This window comes from Sorex araneus, chromosome 4, assembly GCF_027595985.1.
Source record: "Sorex araneus isolate mSorAra2 chromosome 4, mSorAra2.pri, whole genome shotgun sequence".
Lineage (NCBI taxonomy): Eukaryota > Metazoa > Chordata > Mammalia > Eulipotyphla > Soricidae > Sorex > Sorex araneus.
In genome coordinates, this window is record NC_073305.1 from 186,536,389 (window position 1) to 186,548,657 (window position 12,269).

At 59.9% G+C, this 12,269-nt stretch overlaps 1 protein-coding gene across 1 annotated transcript in view; it reads right to left on the reverse strand.

Annotated features, from left to right (window-relative positions):
* Nucleotides 1-405: 405 nt before the first annotated feature.
* The window catches only part of PRKN (parkin RBR E3 ubiquitin protein ligase), a 1,029,130-nt gene continuing 1,017,266 nt past the window's right edge, over nt 406-12,269 (reverse strand). Inside the window, exons 10-12 of the mRNA XM_055135350.1 lie at nt 10,793-10,876; nt 6,951-7,068; nt 406-1,881 (exon numbers count right to left, since the gene is read on the reverse strand). Coding sequence (XP_054991325.1) covers nt 1,769-1,881; nt 6,951-7,068; nt 10,793-10,876 — 315 coding nt within the window. The 3' untranslated portion in view covers nt 406-1,768. The remainder of the gene's footprint in view (nt 1,882-6,950; nt 7,069-10,792; nt 10,877-12,269) is intronic.

Genomic DNA, 12,269 nt, shown 5'->3' on the forward strand with positions numbered 1-12,269 from the left:
TGTTTAAATGAAGTGTATGTGGAGGGGGGGGGAGGCCCAGTTTCAGGGCCAGAAAGATAGTACAGCTGGCCTGGCTGATCTGGGTTTGATCCCCAGCACCCCACATGGTCCTAGAGACCTGCCAGGAGTGTTCTCTCCTGAGCGTCACCAGGTGTGAACCTCCCACCTCCCCTCCACCCCTGGAAGAAAAAGAAACAACCAAAGACACCCAAACATTGACAGATGTGGACCAGCCCAGAAAGTAGCTAATGTTTAGGTCTTGTGAGGCGCTCAGATTGCTTTCTCTCTCTCTCTCTCTCTCTCTCTCTCTCTCTCTCTCTCTCTCTCTCACACACACACACACACACACACCCTTTGCCGACTATTAAAAGCACATTTTCAAAGAGGGCTTCAGGCTCTTCCGATGGTTTTATTCACAGACACAGCCCGACACACCGTCAGGGTTTGCTCCACAGGTTCCCGAGGGTGCCCTCCCTCAGCCCAGCCCACCCGGCCCAGAGGGACAACGGCGAGTGGCTGATTGTCTTTTCCCAGAGGCTGAGGAGCAGTCCTGTGGCTGAGCCCTGCAGGACAGCCTCAGAGAGGGGGTGGGCTAACTTCTGCCCTGCTGCTGCTTTAATAACCTGCACTTTGCTTGACATTGAGAACCGTGATGAAATCATTTCTAAAAGTGTCTCTTGCAGGCATCTTATTCATTAAATGCACAGTGGGACAAACACATCAGCTTCTTCTTTAGGTGGCAAAAATGACAGTGTAAAAGCAAAGTATAGATTTTGCAGTACTTTAAAATAGTACAATTTCTAAGGCTACACATAGCTCAGTGGAATAAAATGTTTGCCCTCTTCCCTGTGTTTAAGCATCCAGCATGTCATTTGCCCTGCGGCTTCCTGTGTAAGGGAGAGGGAGTCTGGGGGCCAGAATGATAGTACAGCGCGGGGCTGACCCGGGTTTGATCCCAGGCTCCCCACAGGGCCCCCTGAGCCCGTCAGGAGTAATTCCTGAGTGCAGAGCCAGGAGTAACCAACCCCTGAGCACTGCTGCCTGTGGGCACCAAGCAACAACAAAAGGGGTAGGGGCCAGAGATTTTTTTTTTATAGAAACAGTCGTTTTTTCACCTGAGTAATATATAGAAGGGAGACTTTGGGGAGAAACCCTAGTTTTGATGGTCTCCGCCAAGGAAGAAGGTTGTTCTTGAAAGCCCTGGGCGCCTTTCCGTCTTCGCCTGGACCACATGACAGCGGTGCCCTGTCCAACAAGGGGGCGGCGGGGACACTTTCCCAGCAATCCCTGAGGGTGTTACCAGGAAACAAACCCCGCGAGATCCCTCTCCAGGAGGCCCCCATCAGTCTCCATTCGCCCAAAAAACGAGCATCAGGGAGAAAGCGGGGAACTGCAGCTGGACCGGGCGCCGGCGGGGTCTCCCCAAGGCCGGGAAGGTGCGCCGCTGCTGCCGGAGGGCGGGCTGGGGCTGGGGCTGGGGCTGGGCTTTCTGGTGTTTGGAGCCAGGGAGCAAACCCAGGGCCCCCGACAGGTGAGGCCGGGCCGGGCGGGGGGTGCTGCCCCTGGGCCCTCGCCCTCACCAGCACTGCAGAGGAGGAGAAAGCGCCTGGTGACGTGGGCAAAGACTGGCCAGCGGGGACGGGCATGAGTATGGCTGTTTCCCTAGCTGAGTGTGTGTGTGCGTGCGTGTGTGTGTGTGTGTGTGTGTGCGCGTGGACACATGGGCATGGGGGGCCGTGGGCAGGCGCGGGGTGTCCGGTGGGCGCAGCTACACGTCGAACCAGTGGTCCCCCATGCAGACGCGGTTCCACTCGCAGCCGCAGTTCCAACACCACTCGAGCTGGCACTGGGGCTGCGGGCACTTCATGTGCATGCACCCTCCTGTGGGCAGAGAGAGGGCACTGGGGTCAGCAGGGGCTCGGGAACGCAAACGAGCCCGGAGACGAGGTCCCCCCAGAGAGGCCACACGGCGGCCACGTGCCTGCCCTTCGCGCGCCACCCTGGGGCTTTACAGACCGGAAGTCGGTCTCGTTGCCCCGGAAGAGGAACCAGCAGCTGCGCAGAGCATTGTGGGTCTTGTAGTTCCCGGGTCACGCTCCCCTCCCTGACCTCCTTCACCAGGGTTCTGACTGGGGCCGTGCCCAGAGACGGGCGTGGTGGTACGCAGAGAGGCGGAGGGAGGTGACAGCAAAAGCAAAGTACATATTTTGCAGTATTTTGATAAAAAAACAAAAACAAAACAACCACCCACCAACAAGATGATTTCTTTCTAAAGAAGCAAACAGTCCTAAAGAAGCAAATGATGGAATAAAGATAAAGCGTTTGCCCTCCTGCCTGGGATTCAAACACCCAACATGCCAGCGGCCTCGCAGCTTCCCTATGGAAGGGACAGGGATTTTTTTTCTTTCTTTTTGGGTCACACCCAGCGATGCTCAGGGGTCACTCCTGGCTCTGCACTCAGGAATTACCCCTGGCCATGCTCAGGGGACCATATGGGATGCTGGGAATCGAACCCGGGTCGGCCGTTTGCAAGGCAAATGCCCTACCCGCTGTGCTATCACTCCAGCTCCCAGGACAGGGATTTTTATGCACAGCTTTTTTATTTCCTTTCATACAACACACAAAGACAGAACCAATTCTTCTGTGTTCGCCTACATTCTTCCATTTCTTTGTCAATTCTTTGTTTAAACACATCTATTACTCTGAGGACTAAAACACGTTTTTGGTGGGGTGGTGCCCTACAGTCTCAGAGGCCACTCCTGGTCCTGTGCTTTGGGGCTGGCTCCCAGTGGTACTGGGGGTTGAGCCATGGGGTGCCTGGCCCTAGTGTGCTGAGTGTCTCTCCGGCCTTCCATGGAGTAGTCTGAAGGTACTTAATGTTACGCAACAGTTTACTGTGCACGAGGAAACAATGTCGTATACCTGCTATTTGTTTGGGGTCCTGGAGCTGGTCAGAGCTCATGAGCCAGGAGTGGGGGTCTGGCGGCCAGAGAGGAAGCTGGGGCTGAGGACAGGAGTCTGGGGCTGGGGGCATGTGGGGCGCCCTGTGCCTAGGGCATCACTGACTGCCCCGACCCTGGGAATGTGGACAGTGACCCCCTTCCTGACTTCTCAGGGTCCAGCCCTCTGACAGAGGAAGTCCTGAGATTGCCCTCGGGGCTTGGGCTCACACAGAGAGGGAGGACCCTCTGGGGTTGCTAACAACACCCCCTGTGTGCGTCTGCATGGAGTGGAGAAGGGATGTGCATGACGTTTGAGGAAGAGAGCTGCTTCTACCCGGGAGCCTCAGGGAAGTCGGGCACAGACGGTCCCGTGCTGGCACCCGCAGGACACTGACTGCTCACTGTGATCTGCCTTGATGACGGGCTTCTTAAGTCCTTTTCTTCGGGCTCCAAATTCCAACCCACTGTTTCACTGCCACCTCAGTAGTATCACAAGAAAGCTGCTGTGTGAACATCTATTGAGTTGAAATATTCATGAATATGTAACCAAGGGCATTTGGTTGTAAGGCAATTTAGGGACTTTCAACACTTCCCCCCCCCCCCCCCCACACACTAGTTTTCTGTTGCCTCCTGGCTTCCTTTAAAGATCACTGAAGCAATACAAGCACACAGAGATTAAAATGAATCAAGTGGAAAAGAAAACCTCACAATCCTTGCTTAGCATTTCTCAGGTAGGATCCATGATTTTCAACAAATACCTAACGAGTATACCCTTAGGGTGTTAATGACACAATAAACTATATAATGCCATGTAATCACTTAAGTTTCTGGAGAATATTAAAACTGCCGCCTGAGGACCACATTCAGGTTTAATGAGATACCAACGAGGTGCTCAGTGGGGGCAGAGGGCATTCTCCTGTTTTTCTGCAACCCTCATGAACGCACAACACTTGCAGTGCACACAGCATTTGATCACGGACTGGGGCTGCCAAGGACTTACCCTTGCGGGAGGTAAGAAGGAAGGAGAGAGCAGAGACTCCCTGGCTCCTTTCCTTCTTGGGCTCACTCCCGGGGCACGGGGGAAGGCAGGGATGCTACTTCTGGAAGCTTCCCCATCGGAAAGCCCCAGAGAGGCCCCGTGCATGCTAGGAGGGCCAGTGTACCAGGCTGGTTTAGCAGATGGCTCTGAACAAGCTGCAGGCAGCCAGGGGCCCTTCCACAGGGAGAGAGCAAGGGTGGGGCTGAGTGAGGGAAGAAGGTTCCAGAGAGCAAAGGGGACGACAGCAGGAAGCACCCAGGTCCGGCCTGGACTTAAAGTGGAGAGGATTTAGAAAGTGCCTCGGCTTGGCGGGAGGGAGGACCTGCTTTCCTGGGGTCCCTCGGGAATGGGACGGCAGTGGCCTGCGGAATGCCGTCTGCCAAGCTCCGCCAAGGGTGGGGCCCGGGTTCCAGACTCAGAGCCCTTCAGACCCACGCCATTGGGTTCGAGCTGCAGCTTTGCTCTTCCCAGGTTTCTGAGCCGCACCGGCTTGTCACCGTGTAGCACGGGTGGGTGGGTGGGGGGGTCCGGCCAGGGTCAGCCTCAGACCCTGCACTGTCCCCAGCCCCCGTGTCTGTTCTGAAGGAAGCTGGGAAGTGGGTCCAGGGCAGCGGCTCACTGCTCCAACGTCACCGGCATGTCTACGGAGGGCCAGGGTCACCTGTCTGTTCCCTAACGACTCACGGGCAGGACCAGAAAGTCTCCGCATCCACTCAGGACCCCCTTGATGGGGTCCCCACCCTGCCTGCTCTAGGGGCGTGCAAGCATGCAGCACAGCCACGACTCGGTGGGCATCTCCCCTTCTCGCCGGAGACCCCTGGCTCAGAACTAGAAGTCTGGCTGGAGCTGAGCCTGTGCCCCCCCGTCTGCGTGGCTGAGCGTGCGTCCGAAGGGGGCAGCCAAGGGCTCTGCGGGAACGCGCGGGCGTGGGGGCAGCCGAGGCTGACGGCGGGAGTGGCAAAGCGTGCGGCACTTCTCTGCCCCCTGGGGTGTTGCTCTCCCCGCTTGCCCAAGGCACCCGGGGTCCACCCTGAAGAAGGGCTCAGGGCACTGGGCAGTGGCTTCAGGCTGCCCAGGAAGAACGCAAGGCCAGCAGCTGCCCCTCTCACTGTCCGGGCAGAGACTTGGCGCCGACTTAGCTGGAGCCAGGTGTGCTGCACAGCCCCGGGGCAGAGAAAGCCGGAGGGCGGGAGCCCCGGCACCTGAACAACGCACTGAGCCAGCCGCTATCCCCATGCCAGCACGGGCAGGGTGCCGAGGGGGGCACGGGGTCCCCAGTGAGGAGAGCAGCAGGCAGGATGGCACTGTCAGGGGGAGATGGACGTCCCCGTCCCAAGGGAGACCAGAGTTCTGGGCAGGTGAGCAGACTTGGGTGCAGGAGCTGCACACAGGGCATGGACACGGGCACGGATACCGGCAGAGACACGGGCACGGACACGGACACAGACACAGACATGGGCACAGATACAGACACAGACACAGACACGGGCACAGACATAGACACAGACATGGACACAGACACAGACATGGACACAGACAGACACAGACACGGACACGAGCACAGACACAGACATGGGCACAGATACAGACACAGACACAGACACAGACATGGACATAGACACGGGAACAGACATAGACACAGACACGGGCACAGACACAGACATGGACACAGACAGACACAGACATGGACACGAGCACAGACACAGACATGGGCAGAGATACAGACACAGACACAGACACAGACACGGACACAGACATAGACACAGACACGGACATAGACACGGACACAGACATAGACACAGACACAGACACGGACACGGACACGGACACAGACACAGACATAGACACGGACACGGACACGGACACAGACACAGACATAGACACACATAGACACAGACATGGGCGCAGGCACAGACACAGACACAGACAGACACGGGCACAGACAGACACAGACACAGACATAGACACGGACACGGACACGGACACGGACACAGACACAGACACAGACATAGACACGGACACGGACACGGACACGGACACAGACACAGACACAGACATAGACACGGACACGGACACGGACACGGACACAGACACAGACATAGACACACATAGACACAGACATGGGCGCAGGCACAGACACAGACACAGACAGACACGGGCACAGACAGACACAGACACAGACAGACACAGACACAGACACAGACACGGGCATAGACACAGACACGGGCACAGACAGACACGGGCACAGACAGACACAGACACAGACACAGACATGGGCACCGACACAGACACGGGCATAGACACAGACACGGGCACAGACAGACACAGACACAGACAGACACAGACACAGACACAGACACAGACATGGGCACAGACACAGACACTGGCACAGACAGACATGGCACAGACACAGACACAGACAGACACGGCACAGACCGGCAGCGGCACAGGAGTATGCGCGTGGGCGTGGGCATTTCCACAGGGCATCTTGGGGGACTCGGCCCACAGCTGGTGCGGCTCAGTGCCGGGAACATTCTTAACCTCGGAGCAGTGGCTGTGGCCAGCGAAAAGCCGCCGCCGAGAGTGTGGCCGAGTGGGCGGGGCCTCCTCAGCACAGCACAGCCACAGCGGCCCCCGGTCTCTCGTGGAGACAGAAGCTGACCATCGTCCCGCCGGGCTGGCCGACAGAGCAGGGTCATACGAACATGGGCACCGGGCGGGGACCGAGGGCCTGAGCCGTGCGCCCGGGGCACGAGGCTGTTCTCTCCAAGTGCAAGGGTCAAGGGTCCGAGTCCAGGCCTCGGGCTGGGGAGTAGAGTGGGCAGGGATCCAGGAGGGACCCCCGAGCCTCGCCAGGAGTGGCCCCTGAGAACCCAGCTGGAAGCCGGGTCTCGCCCCAAATCACTGAGGGCAACGCCCGCCCACCATCCCCCCCCCCCCCGTCCCACAGGCCCCGGCGGGCGACTCACCGTTCTTCTCCACGGGCACGCGGCAGCGGGGGCACGGCCTGGTGGTGTTCTTGATGGTCTCCTTGGAGGCCTTCTCCCAGCGGGCCTGCTCGGCGGCCTCCTCGTCCACTCTGTAGGCCTGCGGGGCGGGGACAGCGCTGACCTCCTGCCTCGGCAGCCGGGACCCGGCCCCAGGCGCTGAGGAGTGGGAGCAGCTGCCCGGCCAGCCCACGGGGGGACGCACCTGCCCGTGGCCATGGGCGTTTCTGCCCAGAGACAGGCACCGCGGTGGTTCGACAGCGAGTTTTACGGTCGTCCCTGTTTTTGCTTTGTTTTATTTTGGGGCCACACCCAGAGATGCTCAGGGGTCACTCCTGGCTCTGCACTCAGGAATTACTCCTGGCGGTGCTCAGGGGACCATATGGGATGCTGGGAATCGAACCCGGGTCGGCCACGTGCAAGGCAAACATCCTCCCCGCTGTGCAAGTGCCTTAACCCTGTATTGTCTCCCCAGCCCCTGGACACACAGTTTTGTCTCTCAGTTTGGGGGCACTCCCGCTGTGCTCAGGGGTCACTCCTGGCCGTGCCTGGGGACCGACCACCTGGTGGCTGGGGACGAAACTCGGGCCAGCCCCGTGCAGGCGAGCCCCTCCCTGCTGCGCTGTCCCTCCGGCTGGGTTGGGGCCGGATTCCTTCCTTCCGGGGAAGCCCGGCCTTTGCCGGCCACTCCCACAAGGTCCCTCCCGGCTGCCCACGGCGAGTGTCAAGGAGCAGCAGGGACAGGAACGAGCCGGATGTGCCACCACGGGCGTCACTCCCTCCGATTCCTGATGCCAGAGGCCCCTGTGAGTTCCTCGGAGGGAATGAAACCGACGCGCCCCGGGGTCCTGGGCAGGTGGGAGGCGGCTGGGGCTGCAGACGGAGGGGGGAGTGGGAGCCTCCTGGCGCTGACCTGGTCCCCTGCCCCGGTGCCCATCCTCCAGGCCCTCGCTGCCCAGGGCCACCCTCCCCTGGCACTGCTGGGAGCAGATGCGGGTTGGGATGAAGCAGCCAGCTGCCAGGGGGCTCCCCCCAGTGGCCAGTGGGGCTTCCCGCAGCGCGGCTGGCTCGGGGTCCGCGCTCCTGCACATGGCCTCTCCCTAAAGCCTCGAGCGCCATCTGGTGTTCCAGCGTGTCCTGCTCATCCCTGCAAACCCGAGAACCATCAGCTTGGGCTCTCCTTGGAGAGGCCTGTGGAGGGCGGGTGTGTGCCGTGTGTGTGCCGTGTGTGTTTTGTGTTTGTGCCGTGTGTGCCATATGTGGGCCATGTGTGCCGTGTGTGCCATGTGTGTGTCATGTGTGGGCCATGTGTGTGCCATATGTGGGCCGTGTATGTACTGTGGGATGTGTGTGTGTCATGTATGGGGTGTGTGTGCTGTGTGTGGGCCATGTGTGTACTATATGTGGGTAATGTGTGGGCAGTGTGTGAGACATGTTGTTTCCTATCAGGTGTGTGGTTCATGCTGGCATGTGGTATATGTATGGGGCATGTTGTGTGCTATCTCATGCATGTGGCATGCATATGTGTGCATGGTGACATGTGTGCACATGTGCATGGTATATATATGTATAATGAGTGTCCTGCATGCTCTGGTATGTGGCATGTTGCATGTTGCATCTTACATGTGTGTGTAGTTCATGGTGTGTGGTATATGTACATGCACACATGACACAGTGCATGGCTGCAGTATGCACAAGCATGCATACACGTGGATAGAGTGTATGTATATGTTATGATCAATGGGTATCATGTGTGTCCTCGCACACATGTGCTATGACACATATGTATGTGTGCTCACGTGCATGGTGTCTGTCAGGTATGGGAATGTTTGTCCCCGTGCTGAGGGTGGGGACCGTTGCCCACGAACATGTCTGTCCCTGGCTGGGTTTGCCCGCGAGGGTCTCGTCTGTGGAAGCTGCTCGTCTCCTTCTCACGGCCTCCCTGGCACTACTGCTGTGGAGAACCATTTCCGGGACCTGCTGGCCGTTGCCACTTCCTCCGGGAAACAGTCCGTTTAGCTCTTCCACCCAGTTTCTGGGGGGTGTGGGGGGCAAATCTGGAACTGTCGAGCGCCTTACCCACCGCACTCCCTCCACCGCCTCTTCTGCCTGCGTTTAAACCACGTCGCTGATTTCTGTGTTTTGCTACTGAGTTCGAGGTGTATCTCGGGTACCAACTGCTCGTCGGGACGTGGCCGCCTGCCGCCTGCGCCCCGGGTCCCCTTTTCATTTTGCTGATGCTTTGTTTGCTGTGCAGAAGCTATTTACTGGGATGTTGTCCCACTTGCTTATTTTATTTCTTGCTCTTAAATTCGAGTCTGCAGCCCCTTCTGGTTTGCTTTGTGTCTGAGGTGACGGAGCGGCCCAGTTCTCTCCCTTTAAAAAGGGCTGTGCAATTTTCCAAGTGCCATTCTTCACAGAAACTGTCCTACCCCCATTGTGTTTTTCTTGGCCCTAGCGGCATAAATTACTTGACCAATCATACTCGTACGCAGTTCTGGGTCCTCAATTCAATTCTGTTGACCTACGTATCTGGTTGATGCCACCATCACATTGCATTTATTTCTTATTTTGTGCCACATTCAGCAGTGCCCAGGGCTTCTCCTGGCTCTGCACCTGGGAGTTCCTCCTGGTGGTGTGTGGGGGGGACAATGTTGGATGCCGGAGATTGAACCCAGGTCGGCTGTGTGCAAGGCGGGTGCCCTGCCGCTGGGCCATCTATTATTTTATTCTGCGGGATGGGGGGGGCAGGTATTTGGGGCCACACCTGACTGTGCTCGGGGGCTAATGCTGCCTTGCGCTCGGGAGAGAGCCCTGGCTGTGCTTGAGCAGCCGCTGGTGGTGCTGGGGATTTGAACCAGCTCCACAGCTGAGGCAACGAGGGCCTGCCCTGGCTCGCCGCGCCCCGCTCTTCGTCTGAGGGGCGGCTGGCAGTGGAGGGGGCCAGAGCTGCGGGGTCACCACCGAGTCGGGACGCTTCAGCAGGCTCATGGCCGCCAGGGCGAGCAGGGCGGGAGGTCTGTCCTCGATCAGCTTCTCGTCCCCTGGTTCCTGCTGCTGTTTACACAGGGAGACCCCTGGGGCTGGAGAGGGGACGGGAGTCCGGCCTTGGCCTTGCCTGTGACCCCCCGTGTTCAAATCCCCGACACTGTGGAGGGCCCCCCCCCCCCCGAGCACCGCCAGGAGTGATCCCTGAGCACAGAGCCAGGAGCACCTCTGGGTTTGGCCCCAAAACAAACCAGACCAAAGCCAAAACCGAACCAAAAGGGGGGTCCCTGTACCTGCAAACCCGCCTCTGCACGCCACACAGAGCTACTGCCCAGAGATAAGTCTCTGCAAAGGCACTTTTGGTTTTGTTTCGTTTTTGGCCCGCTTGCATAGGGTGGGCTCCCAGCTCTGTGCTCAGGGGTCACTCCTGGCGGGCTCTCAGGGGACAGTACATGGTGCCGGGAATCAAGTCTGGGTCGGCTGCATGCAAGGCAAGCCCCTCCCTGAGCAAGGGCGATTTTCATTGAAAGCAAACCAACAACAACACCAGAACAAGAGGAAGGAAGCGGGCGAGGGTGCTGACCTCTGACTCAGGCGGTGACTCGGGGAGACCCTCTGAGGCAGCCTGTGGGCAGCCTGTGTCCCCCCCCCCACCCCGTGCCCCGGGCCCTGTCTCCATCCTTCCTGGGAGAGAGTGGCCGGGCAGAGCCTGCACCCCGCTGGGCACCGGGAGGACAGCGAGGGGGGCGTGGGCCAGCAGGCCAGTCCTCTCCTCTGGCCCGTGCGGCCGGACTGTCCCCGCGCCCGGCGGGCCGACTGCAGGGACAGGCACGTACCTGGGCAGCGGCCTCCGCGGCCTCGTACACGGCGCTGCAGTCGCCCTCGTGGTCGGCCTCCTTGCAGTCTCGGCAGAAGACGAGCTGTGCGGGGACACGGGCGGGTGAGTGGCGCGTCCCTGGGCCGTGCCCTCGGCGGGTCCCTCCCGCCCTCATGGGGCCTCCCCGGCACATGCCTTCCCGCCACCACACGTCACGAACACGGGAGCTGGGGGCGCCCCCTGCAGGGCAGGCTGAGGCCACGGGGGTCCCACACTGCAGGCCTCCTCCTACTCCAAGACGCACAACAGGTTGAGAGACGGGGGTACGGGGACGAGGCAGGCCCCAGACCCAGCTATGTCCAAGCGTTGAGTCAGGGGTGTGACCCCCACGTAAAATGGAAACCCACCGAAAAGCCAGGCGCCGCATGTCACAGCTCGAGGCTGCCTGTCGGTCCCAGGAGGGGGCAGCCTGGAGGCCTTCCTGACGCAGGCACCTTACGTTCCCGCCCAGGCCGGTCCCTTGGAGCACCCGCTACACGAGTAACGGAACCGGCAGACAAGAGCACGTAGGGAGGGGTCGGGGCTGAGAGATGAGGTGAGGGCACACGCCTCGCCTATGGCAGACCCTGGGTCCCCTGGGCTCCGTGGGGCCCGGCCCCGGGTAATCCTGGGCACCACAGGGTGGGCAGCACTGTGTCCTCAGGGGCTCACACTGACCTGCAGCCTGGGGGGCTGAAACTCTCGGGAGGGGCCTCCGGAGCGCCCCACCACTCCAGGCTGGCAGAGGCTGTGAGAATGTGCTGGCAGGGGGCCGGAGAGATAGTCCAGTGGGTAGGGCGCTTAGCTTGCATGCGGCTGACCTGGGTCCGATCCCCAGCATCCCACAGAATACCCCAAGCCCCACCAGGAGTGAGCCCCGAGCACTGCCGGGTGTGGCTCCAAGACCGAACCCAAAGCCAGGCCGCGCCAAGCTATACTGGAGAATCTGCTGCGAAAGCCCGCAGAGGGGCACCCTTGCTGGCTCGTTCTCTTCTGAGCCTGGAACTTACATTCCCACCCCTGGGGCGAAGCAGGCCTGCCCGGTCAGACAACTCAACTCACCTCGCAGGTGGAATGGGGAGGGAGCCGGAAGGCTGGGCTCCCTCAGTGGGGACAGTCTGTTCCCCAGGCTCAGGGGGCTGGTCACGTGTCTGCTCCCGGTCTTGGGTGGTCAGTTCCCAGACCATGTTCCCTGGCACCCCGGGTCTCACAGCAACTCACAGAACTACACGGGGAGAGACTGAGCTGAGGGGGGGAAACCGAGGCACAGCATTGGCTGCTGCAAACCAGTGGCCTTCAGCCACTGGACCTGAACCGTTCCAGCTGGCAGAGGCGGACAGCGTAAAGGACACGGCCGTGGGGTCTGTGGGGGCAGCTCTGGGGCGCCCTGGGCTGCACCCCCTTTTGCTGTGGTGCGTCTGCAGGTCTGAGAGTTTGAAGGCGACTGTGGTGTGGAA